Here is a 22,499-nt window from a genome sequence, read left to right as displayed (position 1 = left end):
TAGGTTCTCTATCATCCTTGGCCGTAATGGTAGCAAGTAGCCTTCAGAAACTAAAAGGTACAAAGCAGTCTCCCATAGCTACAGTAATAACCTGCAGCAGGATTTAAACACTAATCAGTCGGTCTGGACCACATTTCTAAAGTCACTAGGAATCCTGAAAACCTCCGTATGATAAGGTAGGTTTTTCATTAATCTATTTTTATTTTATAGTACAGGAAATTGGTTGAAGCTGTCCAAAAAAAAAAAAAATTACTCTGAAGAATGTTCGCTGGGGAGAGGAATGCTAGGACAACTCCTCGGAGGAGTCACCCCAGGAAAGGGAGGAACCTGTCACACAGCCTCGTCAGTGGCGTCTCACTACTGATCTTTGGCACGTTGCACTGGAAAGGATGGTCAGGGTTCCAAAGTGCAATATTATATTTCCAATTAAAATGTAAAAATAAACCTTTTTCATAAAACACATTGGCCTCAGCACTGGGAAGTGACTACAAAGCCCAGGGCTGATGGAGAAAAGCTGAAAGCAGACACTGTAATTGATAAAGGAGATAAGTCAATCTGTGTCCTTTAAAGAATAATGAGTTCCATTTTTCATCAAAAAGATCTCCTTGTGCCGAAGAAACATACTTTCAATAAATCTACTTAATAGTTTCCCCTCTGATGATATATAACGCTGCGCTTTGGAACCGAGCACTGCAGTGGGTCCCTGCCAGGGACTGCAGGCCACCCATCATTTGCATCAGCAATTCAACCCCAAGAAAGCCCAGCCGGTTCCCAGGAAGTGCTGCTGTTCCGGAGAAAATATCTGAAGGTCTTCAGGCAGGTAGAGGGGATGGAATTTTGAATCAATCATCTCTCCCTAAACCTGAGATCCTATACAAATATCTGTCCCCCCCACCTCCACTCCCACTACTCTATTGTGTTCAGGGATCTATCAGCTGGAAGGGTGAATGCTGTCAGACGGCTCAAGACTTAAATGCTTCAGATACTTGGGTCATGAGAACTGATTAGCTTTGTTTGTTTCCCGAGCTCACTGCTCTCCCACAGGCCTGACAGCCGTGGCGTAGTTCGCTGGAGTCCCTTGCAGGAGGGACTATGTTTATTGCTCCGGGTAAACTGAAGATCCACTTCAGTGATCCTGCCTGAAGTGGTCCCTGCCCCATCTGAGGCCAGAGCCTCAGGTGGTGACGGCTTGCAGAAGAAAGGGCCTGAGAGGACGGTTTGGGGCCCTCTGTGTCTCTGTGTTCCTCCCGGTTTACCTTGGTGAACCCCGACTTTGCAAATGTGCTGCTCTTTTCACAAGCACCGGCTTTATGTAACAAAACCTATTTCCTCCAGGGGCACCCGGCCCTCCCAGCACTGACGGGCTTCCCACATGGGAACCATTAAAAACAACCCTAGAGTTATTTCCTTATGTTGCTGTTTGTTTATTGTCCGGTCGCGTGTGAGTCAGCCGGATCATGACTTGCGGTGGTTTTGCTTGTGAAATCTTACATAATTATATTCCTATTGTCATGTTGGGCGAGCAGTTAGACCATATAGTGTTTTCTCATTGCACAACCTTTGCAAATCAATAAGGAGAAAGGCTGAACAATGAGATGACGTTGGCCCTGGTCCGGGACCGGCCCCGGAGTCACCCAGGAGTCGGCTCTGCAGTTTCGCAGATACGGCCTGTCCCCTGTCCACTCTCTAATCCCACTGCCGGGCAGGATGACTAGGCCGGGTGGTGGCCTTTCGGATGGGTTTCACTGAGGTGACACTTCAAAGATGAGAGTGATAGAACGAAAGAACAACAATAACAACACTTCACACAGAAACCGATCAAATTTTTACTGCATTTGCTCTGCACTGGATTCCAACATGCTGGTCCAGAGCGTGGCTGGCTATGAACATCTCCAACAGGCTTTCCCTGCCCGCCACGGACGTTAGTTACTTTGCCCCTACTCACTGTCCCAAGGCCAGAGGCAGTTACTAAAAACACTCTTGATGCAAACCGTGAGTGGCTACAACACACGGATGGGGGTGGATGCGACTCCCACGACAGAGGGAGATCCAGGAAAATGATGTGTAGGGGCAAGACGCCGCCTTAGTTGCTAAGAGTATATGGAGCTCAAAACGCACGACTGCTTCGTCTTGTTTTGTTTTGAAATTCCTGGAGTACATTGAAACTACTTGCTCCTAACATGAGTTGATATTTTTAATCAAATACCTGACCTGATTTAAAACATGTTTGCATACATCTTTCCATAGTGCACCTTAAAGTTATTCATATTGATATAGGATGAAGATTACAAATATCTGCATAAAAAGAGAAACCATGTGACTCTATATGAAGACAACGACCATCACATTCCACAGCACGTCATTGGTTAGTTTGCGAATTGTCAAGCATTATTTGAAATGAGAGAGAGAGAGAGAGAGAGAGTATAAGTGAACACAAGTGCCACGACAAAACAATCATAACAACGGAACCAAACCCAACTTCTCTATTAATCATTTGAAAATTTTAGCTCTGTTTCTAACACTTTTCTTTACTTGTTATTTTAAGCTCCAGTAGCAGGATCAGATTTCTGCCGCCTCGGGGCAAATGAGTTATGATCTGATCTCAAGTTCCAAGGGAAATGCTCAAAAGTTTTATTTTCCCCCAGTTGAATAAACAGTACCATGTATATTATCTCTTGTGTTAGAATAGTGTTGTCTTCACATGAGACTCTCAAATGATGGTATTAGTCATTCATTTCCCTGAACACGGACACCCTCATGCGTGCTGACAGGTTTATAAGGATGCGGTGGCGGCGGCGGGTTCTGGGAGCCGCTAGACGGGGCTTGATTTCTTGCAGTCCTGAGCCATGGAGCCGGGGGGCGCCTGGTCATCCTCCACTTTCTCTCTCAGCTGCTTGGCTTGTCTGGAAGATTAATACATTAACAAGAGCTGAGGGTCTGGGGTTGCACATCTTCAGACATGTTTATTAGCAGATAGCACATAGGACTCAAAGGTCACCACAAAAGTGACGTTTTAAAGTGAAACAACAATATTTATGCTCAGATAGTCTACTGATGAGATCATGTGGAGATGGTTTTGATTAAATTAGCTTATAAAATGGTTGCCGATCTATAGGGCGACTTAAAAATGCCAGGTCTAGTTTACCAAATGTTCTCTTCTCACGCTCTCGCCTTTTAAACATTAATGACCAAATGCTGCTTTTTAAGTTTCTAAAATTCTGATTAATTATTTACTTATTTTGGCAAACTCATTTAACTGTGAGATCAGATTGGTATACCTAGTTTTTTTCACTTCCTGGGTTATCTCTCTCTCTCTCTTTTTTTAAATCTTTAAATAACATTTCCTATGTGTGTTCTGAGATCTCACCTGCTATTATCACTGCTTTGAAAGAGTTTGAATTCTATGTAAATATAATTGCTTTCATTTTCTTTGGGGTAGATCGAGGTCTCTGGAGAGACCCAAAATTCAGTCTCTTAGATGAGGCTTTTGTGTTCAAAACTCATTAAAAAAAAGGCATGAACTGCATTTCAGAAATAATTGTCACAGGCACCTTTTTGCCTTTGTAGCCCTTGGGAGCCACACTCCTGTGGCAATGTGTGCTGGTGCTTCGTATAACAATGTGAAAAACCAAATGCGGCCAAGAGGAGGGATGCCTCCTCTCAACTTCTTTTTCTCTTTTCTCTCTGTTTTGCCCACAGCTTAGCAGGAATGTGAGTGAAAGCTTCTACCTCTGAAAATGGCTTAGCCACTCAATGCTCAACAGTATGAAGCGAAAAAGAATCTTTTACAAGTTTTGCAAGTACCAACAGTCAACAAAACTCACATAAATACTTCCAACAAAGGCATTAAAATGCAGAAACCACGATCAATTAGCAGGTTAAAACTTTCACAGACATATTGTCGGAGGATATGACTGTATATGCTGTTTTTCATTTACTTATATTTAATTCGTAATTGTATTATGAAGAATTTTGTAAGATGTAGATATTGTGTTGATTTTTTAAATCTTATTATTATCTGTCTTATCTTTCATACACTTATACAATTATAAATGTAAGAATGCTGACAGAAGATTTACTCACTTTTCAAGAGAACTTTTTTCAATATTCATTGCCCCATCGATTGGATCCAGTCCTTGTTCAGAAAATTGTTTCAAGGCACTTAAAGCTGCCTAAAAAAGAAAACAAACAAGGAGAGCCATTCACTGACTTTACTGTAATGAACAGATAATTGTATAAGAAAGCCGAGATGTAAAGCCTGCCATTTTCATTAGTCTAAATAAATGACCTTTTCTTTTTGATCGTTAAGCAAAATTACATCTGAAAGGCAGCATTATCATGAAGCAATGTATATACATGACCAGAACTATGAGAGGAGGGGTGGAGTTTTGTTGACTTTATTTTTAGCAGGGGTGGAGAAAGAAATCTCCACAAGTCTCACATCTTATCCTTTCTCCATAATTTTGCAAAATCGAGATGTTTTATCTGCAAAGGTAAAAACACCTCGCACACACACTTAAAATACTTGAATGATGACTTTGCACCATTTCCCACATTCCTGAAACTATACATTCTCTTCCTTCATGTGTGAGGATGTCAGAATTTTCCACCTTGAGTACTCTTTCAAAGTTAGTGTTCAATTTCATAGACGGTTTGGCCCCAGCTAAGTCACAGCAGTTGGCAGAGGAAGGGCGGCAGGTCCTCGTGCATACTGAGCAGATGGTATGATGGGATCGAGAGTGGAGAGGGAAAGAAAGAAAATTCGGGCTCCTTGGGGCGCTGGGGAGGCAGGCCTTGCTGGGGCAGAGCCTCCCGAGGTGTTGATAGGCTCATGGTGCGTAGGAAGCTGGAAGGTGTTAACAGGCTGATGGAGCCCAGCCGGATAGCTGGGAGGCACCAAAAATGCCATGCTGATAAGATCTACATAACTTGTTGACACTCTTGTGCACGTTCCAAATTGTTATTTCTTTGAATAAGAATTCGGATCTTCCCCCCCTCCCCCACACCCCTGCACTGCTAAGCGGGACTGGAAGGGCTTTGTTGGGTCTGAGACAGGTGTGAGCAGTCAGGGTTGTTTTAATCTCGGGGCATCCCGCTGGTTCACACTTGGGTCATCTGTATCTTCTCTCAGTTGCCTTTGAAAAAGAGCTAGCTCTTGCAGTTTCCCAAACTTTTATCTGCCAAGGGCCCCTTTCGGGTAGCTAAGTGCATGATTTCTTTATTCATAATATATTTTGGGGGTTTGATTTTCCAATTAGTAGACTTGTGAGGTTTACAGAAAAATTGAGCTGGTTGTACACAGTGTTCCCATGTACACCCTCTTCCTCCCTTCCCCAAACACGGTTTCCCCAATTATTAACATCCTGCATGGGTATGGCACATTTGTTACAACTGATGAGCAAATGTCGATGATACCTTATCATTATCTCAAGTACATGGTTTACATTAGGGGTCAGTCTTGGTGCTGTCCATCCTGTGGGTTTTGACAAATGCATAATGACACATACCCACCATTTTAGTATCACGCAAAATACTTTCACTGTCCTTAAAATCCTCTGTGCTCCACCTCGTCATCCCTCTCCCCCACCGACCACTGATCCTTTTACTGTCTCCCCAGTTTTGCCTTTTCCAGAACATCTTAGACTAGTTGGAATCGTGCAGTTTGGAGCCTTTTCAGATTGGCTTCTTTCACTTAGCAATGTGCATTTAAAGTTCCTCTATGTCTTTTTTGTGAATGAACTTGATACTCACTTTTATTGCTGAATAGTATCCAACATCATGGATGTACCACAATTTGTTTACCCACGCACTTACTGAGGGACATCTTGATTGTTTCCAGTTTCTCGGTGATTATGAATAAAGCTGCCATAAAATGTCTGTGTGCAGAATTTAGTGTATAATATTCATTAGAATATTTTCTTTCTTCTCCCTTGGTCTTTCTGTTTTTGTTTTGTATTTTGAATCAAAACTCCTGTATCCAACCAAAAGTCAAAACGTGTCCTTTCTTTCCCTTTATACTACTCCTTCCTTTGGGGCTCTGTAGTGCAGGTGTGCTCAGGTGAGTGCCCACACAGGTCTACAGACTAGGCCTGGGCACCTTTCCCAGGTTCTAGAATCCTCTGTTCTACTTTTTACTTCTATAAGATCAATTTTTTTTTCTAGCTTCCACATAGGAACAAGTGGAGTTTAACTTTCTGTTCCTGGCTTATTGCATTTAGCATAATGTTCCCCAGGTGTATCCATGTTGCCACAAATGACAAGATTTCATTCATTCTAATGGCTGGATGGTATTCCATGGTGTACACACGCAGCATTTTCTTTATCTATTGACCTGTTGTATAACCTGCTTTTTCCATTGCTCATGAGCAGTTTTCTATATCAACAGAAACATTTCAGTAGCATCATTTTTCATGACTCCACGGGACCCTATTGCCTGTATACACCCTTCTATATCCCTAGTGTTGGACGGTTAGGCCCGTTCTAATTTGTAAGCTGTTATGAACACTGTGCCAAGCTCCCTACTTTGTGTTAAATCTTTGTGTTAAATCATCTCAATAACTGTCCTTATGACAGATTCCTAAAAATTGAATTTCTGGGCCAAAAACAATGCTCATTTTTAAAGATCTTACTATGAGCTTCCTGTCTGCCCTCAGAGAGGCTGTGTAGGCACCAGCAGTGGGAGGAGGGTGTTTCTCTAGGTGCTTCTGGAATTGCCTCTCGGAACCACTTTGTGGGTCATACAAGGAAACCAGTTTGGTCATTTTATGGCTCCACCTATTTTTAATGTGTTCATCCTGATTATTACTTTATTCACTTGACTTGGCTTTGTCTGAAGTTTTGCTGCTTTCAAAATTAAATTTATCCTCAAAAGACTCAGGTGTGGACAGTCCGCCTCCAAAAAAGAAATGCACAGAGGAATCGGACTCTCACTTGGATTTGATTCGGTGAACTCAGAGGGCCTTTCAAGTCCTGACGTGCTCGGACGGCTGTGGCGAGAGCAGCCTGGTGGGTGTGTACATTCTCGAGGGCTTGTTACATCAACCTGGGTTGTCCCACCTCACACATGCGCATGGGCTGCTGCCAGCCCAGCCCACTCACCTGTGGGCGCTAAAGACCAATCCATGCCAGACTGTCTTTCCAGATCTCCCCGACTTGGTGGGTGAGCTAATCAACTTAGAGTTCTACTTTATATATTCAGTAATTTTGAACAAATGATCAGCTATTTTATTCTGATCTGTTAAAATGTGAATTATTGGCAGGAATCCTGATATTTATCAATTTCTTCCCAAATGGACTATTTAAAATTTTATTATTTTTTACTGTATATTGACAAATTATGTATAGTTGTGTATATTTGTGGGGTACAAAGTGATGTTATGATTTTTTAATACAATGTAGAATGATTAAGGCAAGCTAACTAACGTATGCATCACCTAAAATATTTAACATTTTCTATGATGAGAACATTTGAAATTTACTCTCATAGTGATATTGAAATGGATAGTACTCAATATTTAGCTATATTCACCACACTGTGCAATAAATCTCAAAAAATAAAATCAAACTTATTACTTCTAGCTGAGATTTTATGCCCTTTGGCAATCATCTCCACATTACCCCAGCCCTCAGCCTTTGTAACCACCATCATACTTTCTAAGAGTTGAATTGTTTCAGATCTCGCGTATAAATGAGAACATGCATTATTTGTCTTTTTGTGTTTGGCTTATTTCACTTAGCATGATATTCTCCAATTCCATGTTATCACAAATGACAAATTTCCTTCTTATTTAAGGCTGAATAGTATTCTATTGTGTATATACACCACGTTTTCTCTATCCATTCATCTGTCCATAGACATTTTGGGTGATTCCATATCTGGGCTATTGTGAATAGTGCTGCAATGAACATCAGAGTGCAAATATCTCTTCAATATGCTGATTTCCCTTTCTTTGAATAAATACCCAGTAGTGGTATTACCGGATCCCAAATGGACTACTACAGAAGGCTACTGAGTGCCAGGAAATTAACATTTGCGATGTGATATTGCTGAATGAGACTCCTGAGAGCTCCAGGGATTCTTGGACCTGTTTTATTCCCAACAAGGCCAAAACAACAACTGAAAACAAATTTTTAAGAAAACAAATCCTGTGTTGGCTAATTGTAGCCTATTTTCACTAGCTGCTTTGGGAATACTTGGAATTCACCCAGTCCCAGACCTATGCCACCTGGTCTCTTCCATCCAAAGAGAGATGCTCATATGAGAAGAAGGCCAGGTCTTGGCGAGCAGGTTCAGTGTTTTAGCTCTTGCAAAATCTCCTGAATGATTTTATCAACCAGCCAGGCAGGTCTCCTGTGCACTGTCAAAATGACTGTCATCACTCAAAGAATGTCCTACAGACCGGAATGGCAATGTGCTCTTTCACTGAATGCCACGAACGGATTTTCAGAATTCTTGTGTGGCTGCTTCCCTCCAAAGGTATGCTTACAGGTTTCCAAATAACATTCCCTTATCTAGCTGATGAGATAATTCAGCCCACGTCTTATTGATAACCCCGAACACAATAGCTTATGAAAGGACTTCTTTCTAATTTATAGAAGGCAATGAAGACATTTTATCTTAACCTCTGTAAAACAGTCACGGCTCCCATTTGATAAGCATCACTCCACCATGGTCATGGGACCTTTACCTGCATGACCTCAGGTGTGTTATCACAGCCCTGCAAGGTAGCTCCGACCCATAAGGAAACAGAGGCCCAGAGAATTCAGTAACTTACTAGAGGTCACACAGCTAATAAAGTGGCAGAACAGAGATCTGAACCCAGCTGATATTCTTGGTCACATCTCTATTTCCTTCAAACTTCAACCTGCTCGCATTCTGCCTACCCAATTTCAGCACAGCTTCTTTCAATATCATTATTTTACTCGGTCTATTAATTATTTCCCATAATAATTGCTCTATGTAAGCTCATAAAGTTGTCTCCATTTCCTAGAAGAGGGATTGATTATCTTGTGGGGATCACATGGCTTCCTGTCTACAGCCTTCTCCCAGCCCTGGATTGACTTTCAAGGTTTCACTCCGCACTTCTGTAGCACCTGCAGCGTTGGCTGAAACTGAATGACTGGAGTAATTATTCTGACACTTAGAATTACCTAACGACCACAGATGAGATGACTGGATTCTCCATAGGTCTCGCTTCCTTTTCTACCTTCCTTTCCTTGCCTACCTTCACCATTTTTCTGAAAAGGATTTTTAATGTCTTACTTTCTATGGTTTCTAGCAGAAGGAAGAAACAAGCTCCAGAGTTTTGCTGGGCTTGTGGAATATAGGATACTGCAATGAGAATGAGGACGAAGGGTTTTTGTTGTTGTTGTTGTTTGTTTTTTGTGGAGACAGGGTCTCTCTCTGTCACCCAGGCTGGAGTGCAGTGGCATAATCATAGCTCACTGTAGCCTTGAACTCTTGAGCTCAAGTGATCCTCCTATCCCAGTCTCTTGAATAGCAAGAGAGAGGGTCTTGCTATATTGCCCAGGCTGATCTCAAACTCCTGGCCTTGAGCAATCTTCCTGCCCCTGCCTCCCAAAGTGCTGGGATTACAGGTGTGAGCCACTGGGCCTGGCTGAGGGCAAAGGTTTGGACTGTGATGTATGGAGGGTGACACATTCAGTATGCTTTGGAGAGCAGAGTGGGCAGGGCCCACTGGCCAGCCACCCCCCACAGGGTACTAACAAAGCAACCACCCTTGGGGCAGCTGCCTTCCCCAGTGTCATGGGCTCAGGGGAGGGATGGGGGGTCTCCTTCTCCCACAATTTATCACTTCCTATTTTCCCAGAAAGGACACTTTACAGATTAAAGAATTCCATGGAAGGAGATGGGTTTACTTCTTTCTCTACAGCAAAATGTCCATACTAGGATTATGCACAATTCCTGAAATACCCACATTACATTTACCAAGAACCAGTTATATACTGAAGCCAACAAGCGAATGAGCCTTTGCTATCAGATCAATTATTTCAAAGCACAACATATAACACAGTGGCTTTGCGAACAAATACTAAAATTTAACAGTCCACAAAAATGTTTTACTAAACACATCCAAACCTGCCTAGAAAATGGTAAAATCAACAAATTCCTGATGTTTAAAGTACACCAACTAAATAAATTGTTAACTTGCTAGAAGTCAGTTGCATTAAAAAATTCAAAGTATATTATAAATATGCAACGCAGTATTAAAAGACACTTGTTTGGAGTGAGGGAAAAATCAAATAACCTTCATCTGGGAAGATATACTTGAAGCCTGATTAAAAAGCAAGTTCTAAATTTTCTATTTACTAAGCGGGTAAATAGATAACGAGATGTTCAGATCCTACTCTCTGCAGTTCACCCTTTCAGCGTGGACAATTTGCCTCATGATAAATATAAACTAATCTTGGAGAGTCGTGGGAAGGAGGCAAATCCAAGTTCCTTAATGAGGAACATCCTGAGTGATGCTTAAAATCCAAGTTGTGTAACTTCCCACACACTGTGGATTAGAGAATTTCAAAGATACACTAACATAAGTACCCAAAACCCTCCATAAGTCTTTGGCCATAAACAAATGGACAACTAAATGATTTCATTTCCAACGTCAGAAAATGTTTTCCTAGCAAATCAAAACAAACACACTCAGCATCCATTTGTATGTTATCGCAGCCTACCAACTGGACTCTTAAACTTCAGCTTTATGACAATTATGTTCTGAGATTTTAAAAAAGAAAAGAAAAGGTGCAGCCAAGGCAATAAATGTAGCTTCCTTTGAAGTAGAAAAATTAAAGGAAGTATTCCTTATTCTTGTCTTTTTCAGCTCAACACTGATACCCATTTTCGTGTGTGTGTGTGTGTGTGTGTGTGTGTGTGTCCCTTAGAGGAAACCATCTGCATAGATACACAGAAGTATTTTTGTCCCCTAAAGATTTTACAACTGTTTTGTGAGTAAAGCCCCACAGGTTCTAGAACAGATGTCACTACCATTTCATGTGTGGCTTGTTTTGTGCGTAGTTATAGCAATGCCAGAAACATGATGCCAATAGGATACTTTTCATGCCTAGTTGGTCTTGGCTTGCGTGTGTGTGTGTGTGTGTGTGTGTGTGTGTGTGTGTGTGTATGTCCACAGACTATAGGTGAGTCTTTCCAGTTATTTCTGCAACGTCTAACTTCCGTGTTGTCAATTAGCAATTTGTAAATAGTGTAGAAACCAGTGCCCATTCTCCTGCTTCCTTCTGCAGAGATTAAACAATTTGTAACAACAACGTAGCAGCATCAAGCCATTCCCTGAGAGACAACAGCAGTCTTCATTAGCAAAATGTGGATTTTAACTCACCCCCTCATGGCATGCAGTTCTTTGTGGGAATCATTGAACAAGATGCCCAATGGGTCCTTTTATTTCCTTGTTTTTCCATTTCACACTTTCCCTACCGAATTTATATCCTCATTCCCCGATATAAACAGGCTATTCCCATTAAAGTCAATGGTAACCATACATGTCTGAACATGGCCTTTATTTTTTAAGTGTTCAAGTTTTGTTTTGTTTTACCTTTTTTCCCTAAAGGGCTCACTCATGTTGAACTCTTCCTGGGAGCAGCTCTACCTGTAGAATCACCTCAGAACGCACACAGCAGTCGTATAGGCACGGACTTAAATTAGTCATAAGGAAATGATAGGCTTGGAATGCAACATATTCATCTGCGTTGGAGGATTCTCCTAATTTCTCATCCCAACAATCTCTGATACTGGCTCTATATGAAATCATTTAAATAATTGAAACACTAGAAGTTTCTTCAATAAGCCTGAAGGTCTATTGCCCAAAGAATGTGAATTTTAATGTTTCTAAGTTATCCTTTTCCTGCTTTGCAAGGACTATAATTAAATGCCATGTCTCTCTTTATATAAAATAAGAGAAATAAAAAAGAGACTCGTATTTTTAAACTTTATCATGTTACCATAGGCTCTTCAGTCTATTACATTTCAGATGAATCAATGATACGACTTTTTTTTAAAGATGAAAAAAGGATTATGCTGAGCTTTAATTAACCCACTTGCTGCCCTGCTTAGTAATAATTTCATTATAGCCTCATGCTTCCACAACCCTATTAGTTCAGGTAATTTCCATGAAATTGGTACTTTATAAAATGGCTTACCCTCGGAACAAAGGGTAATCACCTTAGCCAGCCTGCTAAGGTGACGGCTACTCATTGTGAAAAAAACTACAGGGTTGGTTGGTCAGAGAGACATGGACATACAGATTTTAGACAGTCGCCTAAAGCAAAGAACGGGTATTTTGACTCTAGAATTTGGGGAATTAATACAAAATGGAGCACTGAAACTACAGACTTAGCCACGGCCTTTACTTCTGCAGTCGGGCTCACAGTAATGGGAAATCCGTGCAGCTGCTGGCCTTGGCCACAACATAGAGCTGAATTTAAAGCAGGATTGACTGTGCTGAGGATCGTTGTCAATGGTTAGAACAAAACTGGGTAGCGGCATCCTCACCGCCGAGTCTTCCTCTAACCATACTTTCTGTTTTCCCAACACTATTCCTTTTCAAATTCCTGTTTTGCCCTTTATTTAATTATTTTTTGATTCAGCACCAAGGTCCCTTTGTCATGGGGTTTGCCAGCACAGGGTGTCAGGGACATCAGCATGCTGCCCGTGTGGCAGGTGGAGTGACGGCCCCTCATGATGGCCGCGTCCCAACCCTCAGCATCTGTGATCCTGCTGCCTCACGTGGCAAAAGGGATTCTGTGCATGAGATTAGAAACCAACGTTGAGTTGGGAGTGGATCCAGGTGGGTCCACTCTGATCACCCAAGTCCTTAAAATCAGAGACCCTTTCCTGGCTCTGGTCAGACAGAAAGATGTGACAAGGGAAGATGGTTGAAGACATGCAATGTTGTTGGTTTTGAAGCCAGATGAAGGGGGCTACGAGTCAAGGGATCTGGGTGGCCTCTGGAAGCTGAAAGAGGGCAGGAGACAGAGTCTCCTTTAGAGCCTCCAAAAAGGAACTGCTGACAAATTGATATTAGCCCAGTGAGACTCCTGTCTGATTTCTGGCCTATGGAACGCTAAGACAGTACATTTGCGTTGCTTTAAGCCATTAGGTCTGTGGTAGTTTGTTAAGGCAGCAAGAGAGATACACTCTCCCTGCCATCTGCACAAGGAAGGGAAAGTGCTTGGCGTTGGGAGTCTATCAGGGCTGGAATAAAATTCCAGCTGTACTGTACACCCGCTGTGTGTCCCTATGCAAGTCACTTTACCTCTCTGAGCCTCTTCTTCATCATCTGTAAATTAGAGACTGCAACACCTACTGCATCGGATTATTTGAGAGCTGAACGCCTTGACCATAGAGATGTCTAGTAAATGAGGGCTGTTCCTGCACATCCTCCTCTCCTTGGCTCTCTCTTGAGTCCAACATCCAGTCATAAAATTCTTCATAGTCCCTTTCTATCTCCATGTTAAGTTCAGTTTCCTTTATATTTCTCTTCCTTCCTTTAGCCCATTGCTCTCTCACTGATCTTCCTAAGAGAACCCTTAGAACCCTTAAACTTCCTTCTTAATCAAAAGCCATCATAACTCCTAGAATCACACTCCGTACTTTCAGCCTGGCATTCAAGGCCTCCAGCCCCAGCCCCATTCCACCTCCAACCTCATTCCCTGTCGGTCCAATACAGCGTGTTTCCCGGAGTCTGATCCACAACCCAGCAGACCAGTTCCCAGCCTCAGGGACACCTGGCAGATGTCCACGTCGCCAGCAAGCTCCCTGGTGGCCAACTGGTCTAGGAAACCTGCCTGCACAGACCTTCCGCCCTGGGCAGGCTGGCCTGCCTCGCTGTCTGGGGAGACACCCAGGCTTTCTACCTCCACACCTTCGCTCCTGCAGTACATTCTCTTCCTCACGGTGCTTCCCGAACTGCCAGCCTGGGTTCCTAACAGCTCTTGCCACTTGCCTCACTGGACCACGACCCGCCTTCTATGTGTTCACATCTTTTTCCTGGGTGGCGATCAGCCCTGGGCTGGTGGGCCGTTTCCCTCTTTGAAACCACCGCAGTGTGTTTACAGAACATCCTGTGATTGATTATCCATCCACTGCCATCTGAAGCTCCCCCGGACAGACAGGTGCGCATGGACGCATTTCTTCCCTCTGTTTCTCTCTATTCTCAGAGCCAGCGTCTTGCCCTCATTTGCTTTCTCCACGGCGCGGGGCGGGGCGGGGCGGGGGGCAGGTCCTCCCATGCCTCTCTCCTCTAACACAGCCCCGGCCCCGCCCACGGGGTCTGCGGCCAAATGCCACGGGATACACAATCCTGAAGAAGCAGGGCAGGGCTGTATCTGTCCATCTGAGAGAAGGTTCTCGGGCACCATGATTTACCTCCAAGGAGGACAGATATTAGCTACTGTCTTTCTGAGATGTCGGTCACTGAGGCCTTGGCTTCTGTCATCTTTGAGGTCTGCAATGAGCACTCTGTCTTCCCTAGGCCAGTCTGAGGTCTGCAAAGGAGGTGCCTGGGAACCCTGCCCAGGCGGCCCCCACATCTGGGGCTTTGCTCAGGAGCTTAATTGTTGCACACCCTGAAACAGGGCCAGGGGGCAGCCCCTGCCACCTGAGAGGAGCCTGGCTCTGCAGCTGTCACCACTGGATTCTTCTCAGACCCCCACTGCTCAGAAGGTCCATTTGGGATTTCTTGGTCCTTGATGTTCCACTCTGAAAAGAACCTGAAGCATGTCCACTGAACGTGGCCACGGACTGCTCTGTCCATGTGAGAATTCCGTTTGGCTTTGAGTATGGAATTGAGAAAACCTTACATTACAGTTATTTCACAATTTTTGTTGCACTTAGTATATTTCTGGGTTACATGTGGGGGGTTGGGGAGAAGGAATGAGTGGTGGTCAAACAAGATAATCTTTAAGGTTCTGTTGAATTCTGAATATTTGGTTTTACTGAAATAGAGGCCCCAGCATAAAAGACGGTAAAGGCAGGTGACTTGTCGACTCTCTCAGTGGCAGGGGCAGGTGGTGAGCCCGAGGTTGTCACCGGTGGCCATCCAAGAGGTGGGGTACAGCAGAGAGGGAGCCAGAGAGGACCCTCACTCCCACCCCAAATGTGTCTCCTTCACCTCCTCACCTGGTTTTACACAGGTATATTTGTGTATTTCTTTAACTTTTAAAATTAAAAGTTCTAAACATTCACAAAAGTACAAAAAACAATATACTGAAGTCCCCATCACCCAGATGAAGAAGTATCAGTATTTTGCCAATCTTGTTTCATGCATCTTACTCCAGGTTTTTTCTGTAGCAGCAAATAGATACATGCCATGATCGCACCTAACAACAGCACCGAAAAATCCTTTGTATATACAACCGCAATGAGTAAGATGTGCAACGTTTGGGGGATGGACACACTTGAAGCTCTTACTCGAGGGTAGAGGGGGGGCATGGGCAATATATGTAACCTTAACACTTGTACCCCCATAATACGCTAAAATAAAAAAAAAATACCCATGTTAAAATTCCTTGGTAGCCACAAAGATGTCTTTTAAAGTTGGTGTTTGAATCTGTATCCCAGCAGCTCGAGAAGTGCATCTGATGATCTTCTAAGACGTAGGAGTCCTATGGGGGGCAGGATTGTGGCCCCCAAAGATGTCCATGTCCTAATCCACGGTACCTGTGACTATGGTACTTTATATGCCAAAAGGGACTTTGCAGATGGGACTAAGTTGAGGACCTTGAGCTGGGACGATTGGCCTGGGTATCTAGGGGGGCCCGACCTACACCTGCAGCTTATGACGAGAGACCCCGTCCCAGCTGCGGTCAGAGACGGAGCTGCGGCGACGGAAGGAGGGTCAGAGGACGCGTCTTTACTGGCTCTGAATAGGGAGGAAGGTGGTGAGCCAAAGGAGGCAGTGGCTTCTAGAAGCTGGAAAAAGCAAAGGAACAGATTCTCCCCTGGAGCCTCCAGAGGGAACACGACCCTGCTGAGGCCCTGAGTTCAGCCCAGCCAGCCGGGCGGGACGTCCGACGTACAGAACTGAAAGATCACACATTTGTGTTGTTTTAAGCCACCATATTTGTGGCAGTGCCTTACCCCAGCCACGGAAAATGAATATAAATCCTTTAAAGAGGGACTGAAAGTCACACTGAGGTGAAAATGTTGGGTGCCAGATTCTGTCCTGAGACCAGGCCGGTGTTGGGCCGGGGCGGGGTGAGGCCTGCCGGGCGGGGGAGGGGGCTGCGGCCTGAGAGGGGCTCCAGGGGGGCTTCCCCTGCCGGGTCCATCTAGATAACCCCCAGCCCCGCACCCGGGCAAGTCACATGAGCTTGTTTACTTCCCTCAAAGCACTTGTCACCACCTGCCCTTATTGCCTTGAGGGAGGGGCCGGCCCGCGTGACTCGCTGCTGGCTATGGCGGTGCCTCCAGCAGATACTTATCCACGGGCAGGCACCGCGCTAGGCACCGGGAACAAACTAAGACCAGCATACAGGGTCGCGGCCTCTGCACAGCGTGTCTTCCAGCAGGGGGAAAGGCATCCGATGACGGCTGTAGAACAAGATGACTGTGTGGAGAAAGGTGACACGACAGTGTCACCAAGAAGGGGCGCTCAGGTCTCCCTGGAGAAGACGCAGGTGTCAGGGGAGGCAGCGCTTGGGTGGGACTGGGGCCAGGGGAGGGTGTTCTCGGGAGGGCGCCGCAGTGCACAGCCCTGCAGCGGGGCGGGCGCTGGGAGGCCGCGGGGACTTGAGGGGCGCAGTGTCCTGGGCGAGTTTAAAGCTGTTGTGTAGGAAAGGGCAGCGCCTCATTCCAGGGAAGGCGCCGGGGCCAAGGCCGAGGGGCGGAAGCGGCAGGCAAAGGGATTTGGGTTCCAAACAGGAAGGCACCCTGTGCCCAGCGAGGGCACCGTGGACGCTGTGGTAAGACTGGATGACGTCCACTGCCTGGAGCCCTCTGTCGGGTGCAGGCGCCCTTGGCCTTCAGGCCCCTGGCGCTCAGAGGCTGGCCTGCTTACAGGGACAAGGCCACACGGGTAAAGGGCACCAGCACATGTGCAATGTGAGGAGGATTACTGGAGACGCGACATGAAAACTACCTGACGTGCTATGAGCGTGGATGGCAGGTGAAAGCTGCGTTCCCATGGTCGGGGGAAACCGTGGACCCGAGCTTCACCACTGGCCACGTGAGAAAGCGTCTCTGCCTTGGTGCTCCGTTTGGAAGATGGAATCAGCAAAACCATCCTATCGCAGGGACTGACTGATGGGTGTTTGTAGACTTCCCGGAGGGTTCTGCCATGTACAGTGCTGTGCTGGTGAATGTTTAACACCTGACTCTCTGGGGGGAAAAATCCCCAGGTGCAGCATCTGCTGACACCTGGCCAAGTTCAAGCTTGCAAGGTAACGTCCATGAACACACAGCAGGGAAGATGTGTACACAGTGGCCACTGGGAGCTGGCAGGAAGTGCCCTCGCACGCCATTTCCCACGAGTGCCAGGCACTATCTCCAGCTCCCTGACTCTTGCTTGGGACCAGACAGCAAAGTGGTTAGGAGCCCAGCATGTGCAGCTGAACAAACCTGGGCTCAATGACTGGATCCGCCCCTTACTACTCATATGACCTTGGGCAAGTACAAATCTCAGTTATGAAATAATACAGCATCTCGTGCTGATGAAGCACATACTCTGTTCTAAGGACTTTCCATTTCCTAACTTGTTTAATCTTCACAGTAACCACAACAAGCAGGCTTGACTCTCATCAGCAGTTGAAGATGAGGATACCGAGACAGAGGAAGTAATTTGTGGGAGGCCACATGGCTTGTTCCTGGTAGATCTGGAATTTGGACCTAGACAGCCTGGCTCTTGGAGCCAAATTCTGAACTATTAGATTGCACCACCTCCCAATCCAGTGAGACAATGGGCACTCAAGACATAGCATGAGCCACACCAAGTCACAGAGCCCTGCAGGAGCAGAGGTCTGAGTGCACGGTCTGAGAATAAGGGAATCAGCTGCTTCAAATTCCTCCCTGAGGTGGCAAGGCTAGATTTACTTGGCTTCTGGGATCCCCTGCCCTCTTGCTTTTCCTCCTACTTCAGCTCTTCTCAGTCTTCTGTGTTGCTGGCTTCTCCTTCTTCCTGACTTTTAAAGTCCATCCTTGGGCCTCTTGTCTTCTCTCTCAATATCCAGCCCCCCCAGATCATCTCATCGAGGCTGATAGCTTAAATTCCTTATAAATACACATGGCCCCAAATTCCTATCTTTAGCCTCACCTCCTGCCCCAGAGCTCACATACCCAACTGCCTTGTGGATTTCTCCACTTAGATGTCCAATAAACATCTCAAACTTGCCCCAAACTGCACTCAAGATCACATCCCCAAATCCCTCCTGCCCAGGAAACTGCTCGCCCATTCCACCAGTTTCTCAGGTGAATAAACCCTGGGAACCAGCCTCACTTGCTTCCTTTCCCTCTCGCCTCCCATTTCTTTGAAATGCGTCCAGAATCTACTTCTCGCCACCTGCTCAACTACCGCTCCAGCCCAAGCCACTGTCTTCTCTCAGGAAGACTCAAGTTGTACCTTCCTGACTTAACTCTCTTGTCCGTCCCCACCCACCCAAAGCCTCTCCTTTCCATATATCAAGAATGATATTTTTGAAATGTAAATGAGAAACCCTGCCCCAAACCCTTCAGGGGCTTCTCATTTCTCTTAGAACAACCCCACAACTCCTGACTACGGCCCTACGTGACCCACAGCTGCAGGCTCTGGACTGCCATTGTCCTCAGCCCTGGGCTCCAGCACGCCAGCCTCTGCCTCTCCTTAGAACTCCCAAGTCCAGGGGAGTCTCCAGGGCTTTTCCGTGCTTTTCCTTAGACCAGAGATGCTCTTCTCCTGGTCTTCACATGGCTTGCTCTCTCATGTCACCAGGTCTCTGCTGGAGTGTCACCTCCTCGGGAACCCTGCCAGGTGGCACATCACCCTGCTTCTATCCTGCCGTTCTCTCATCTCTTCACACTGCCTGATTTCAGTAAAATTTTATGAAATTGTATTGCCCCCTAAAATTTTATTATATATTTAACCACTTACTTGTTTATTATCTGTGTCTCCCATCATAATGCAAGTTCCATGAGGGCAGAAATTTATGCTTCACTCATTGCTGAATATTCAGCTTCTAGAATAGTACACCCCCAACAAACACTTGTGTTTGGGTTCAGTGGGTTCAATGTTCAAGAATATCTAGCTACCTCAAAGCCACCTCTTTTATATGGTTTTATTAATTCTCAGAAGTTCCCTATGGAAATTAGAGAGGAAATTATTTCCCCCATTTCTTGAAACCAAGAAGTAACAATTCATTTAATGTGTGAAGACTGATTATTCATCTGGAGTAAGTAGCTACTAAATGTCAGTTTTTCAAAGGAAATAAGTTTAAGTATCATGATAGGTCTCCAATGTGGGTGTTCTCATGTATTATAAATTTATTGTATGCCAGTTATATTATTGCAACGTTGGAAAAAACTTTATTGGCATTAACTTTAATTTTTTTCTAGAAAATCTTTATTTTTTTTAAACTAACACAAATGTAAAGTCACTGTAAATTTCAAAAAATAAACTATATCTTCTTTTTCTAGTTACAACTAAAAGAAAAGCACATCGCCAATAACACCACACTTGGTTTGGTAATTTTTAGAAACTCCATTAAGCATAATGTTTAAAGTCTATACTTAAATAACCAGTTCAAAGGAAAAGCTAGTATTCTAATTTCTGCAAAGCATCTTCATTGAGACAGTACAATCATACAAAGATATTTACTCTGTGTTTGAATAATATGGTCACAAATGGTCCTCTTCACCTGCCTCTACCCCCAAATGAGAAGAAATTTAGTATACTTTTGGGGATATGAGTTAGGCCTGCCAAATACTTCTGCAAAAAATTATCCTAAATTGTTTCTAGAAACTGCTAGTATTCAAGAGGGTTGACACATTCTAATATGTCCAAGCATAGTTTTTTTCTAATTGCTTGGCTGCAAATGAAAATGTCAGGTTAAAAGTATAAGAATTTATTCCACGATCAGTGATGGAATCCTAATCCATCTTAAGCTGCATGCATGACAACTGGCACTTCCTAACTTGTAGACAGATTTTTTTTTTTGCCTGAGGGTACATTCCCTTTCAAAAGCAGAACATTTTTCTTTCTTTGCTTTCTAAAGATGTCATGCTAAACTCCACTCTTGATGGTTAATATTTTAAGGAGGCAAGATAGAAGAGGGAATCTGTGATAGATTTATAAATTTGGGGCAAAATATAGCACAAGGCATTCCAATATTCAATTTCAAATCAAAACCTTAACTTGGGTGAGGGACATTATATCAACCAACAGCATTCTTTAGAAATGCCTGACATTCAATTGGATAGAGTTATATATTGAAATAGATTGTAGGCATATTGCGAATGTTTTTCCTCTAGCATCTGGTAGTATCAAAGCCCAGGAGGAAAAGAAGGTAACCATGCCAGAATTTAAAAGCTGCCTTTTTGGATAAATATGTGGAAAGGATATGAATTAAGTTATCAAAAGGCTAGAAGAATTTGCTGAAAGTGGGAGGGGGGGGTGGTGGTTTCTAAAAGCAATAAGCTATTTGGAATTTGGCAGCATGCAACTTAGTGCTTTGTGTAGCGGATACTATTAGCCAAATAAAGATAAAATGAGATTTTAAAGGAGGAAAATTAACAAATGAGTATAAGCATAAAAAGCAACAAGGCAATATCCTTATTTATAAAATTTATAAGTAGTACTTATAGTATCTGAAATGCAATATGGGATGAGCCCCATGGGAAATCAGGCATCTTCTCTATGAAGTCTTTTTATATTTTAAAAAAGAGTACTGACCTGTGATTTCTGTGCCCTGGATACTAGCCAAGGTAAGCTCACTGCTAAACAAACACCCCAGAATCTCAATGTTCATGGAAAGCCCAACTGGGTGTTCCTGGGCAGTGGACTCAGGTCAATCAGGGACCCAGACCCCTTCCATCTTGTGACTCTGCCCTTCCCTAAGCTAGCATTATGGTCCTCCCCATTCAGCCAATGGAACAGTAAATAAAGTGGAAGATAGTACATAAGAGGATAATATGAATGAAGATCGAAAGCCCTGATATTCATTGGCCAAAACCTGGTGATACAGCCATACCTAACTCTATGGAGTGCTGGGTAGTCTAGTTGTGAGCTGAGAATTCTGAGGAAGCAGATGTGAGTAATTAGTCTCTACCACAAGTGGTACCATGGCATTGTATTCACTTGCAGAGGAATCTCTGTGTTTACCTCTTCACACTAAATTGTAAGTTCCTAAAACAGGGCAGAATTGGGTCTTGTTTGTCTTGATGTCTGTAGCACTAACAGATGTGGCTGCCTAACTCACAAAGCCCAGCAGGATGACCTGGAGATGTTAAAATTGGTGTTCCATGCTCTGCTAATACAAAGAAATGCCTAAAATTTTCTCCCTTCCTCAAGATAGCCTCTCTGTAATGAAATTTCCAGAAGACGCAGGGACCACATGCCAATAGTGGGTAAGGGGCACCTGCTTTGTTAATTCTCATTGTGTCTCCAAGGCAGGAGAAACCTTCAGAGGAAGAAGCCCACACACCCTTCACTTCTAGGAGGAGCTCCTAGAGGGGGAGGTTGGGTTCCTGGAAGACAAAGGACAGGATGGAGGGTTTCTCAACCTTAAGAATAAAAAGAGAAGCACTCTGGGAGGCCGAGGCGGGTGGATTGCTCAAGGTCAGGAGCTCAAAACCAGCCTGAGGAAGAGCGAGACCCCGTCTCCACTAAAAATAGAAAGAAATTAATTGGCCAACTAAAAATATATAGAAAAAATTAGCTGGGCATGGTGGCGCATGCCTGTGGTCCCAGCTACTTGGGAGGCTGAGGCAGGAGGATTGCTTGAGCCCAGAAGTTTGAGGTTGCTGTGAGCTAGGCTGACACCACGGCACTCTAGCCCGGGGAAACAGAGTGAGACTCTGTCTCAAGAAAAAAAAAAAAAAAAAAAAAAAGAATAAAAAGAGAACCAAAATTGAACCAGACTACCTTATTAACTGAGAAAGCAGTCAAAAGTTATAGGTGAGTGAGCAGGACTATAGAACTTTAAAACAATTCAGAACCTTATTCTGACTCCATTTTGTTTCACTTAAAAAAGGAACAATCTGGCAGGGACAACAAAAAAGGGTTTCCGCAGACTGTGTACCCACTCTGCAGTGGAGCTGGTGTAAGATGAATCCTAAGGAAAAGACGGAGGCAGCAGTCTCTCATTAATTTTTTAACCAAATTACTAAACCAAACAGAAACCAAAATTGCAAAACAAACAAAAAACCTACACACGCACACAAAACAAAATTTTAAGACTTGTTTTTTTTAAAAAAGTACCATAAAAGAAAAATTGATAAATTGCATCTCATCAAGACTACAAGCTTTCGCTGCGTGAAAGAGGACCCTGTTGGAGGC

At 44.1% G+C, this 22,499-nt stretch overlaps 1 protein-coding gene across 11 annotated transcripts in view; it reads right to left on the bottom strand.

Moving 5' to 3' along the window:
• Window positions 1–1,802: 1,802 nt before the first annotated feature.
• STAU2 (staufen double-stranded RNA binding protein 2) overlaps window positions 1,803–22,499 on the bottom strand; it is a 311,803-nt gene continuing 291,106 nt past the window's right edge. For all 11 annotated transcript variants that reach the window (XM_012735372.2, XM_076005212.1, XM_012735371.3 and 8 more), the window contains 2 exons: window positions 4,084–4,172; window positions 1,803–2,903 (listed from right to left, as the gene is read on the bottom strand). In XM_012735372.2, the coding sequence (XP_012590826.1) occupies window positions 2,813–2,903; window positions 4,084–4,172 (180 nt within the window). In that variant the 3' untranslated portion in view covers window positions 1,803–2,812. The remainder of the gene's footprint in view (window positions 2,904–4,083; window positions 4,173–22,499) is intronic.

The sequence above is a fragment of the Microcebus murinus genome, chromosome 7 (genome assembly GCF_040939455.1).
Source record: "Microcebus murinus isolate Inina chromosome 7, M.murinus_Inina_mat1.0, whole genome shotgun sequence".
Lineage (NCBI taxonomy): Eukaryota > Metazoa > Chordata > Mammalia > Primates > Cheirogaleidae > Microcebus > Microcebus murinus.
This window is presented reverse-complemented; position numbering and strand designations above follow the sequence as displayed.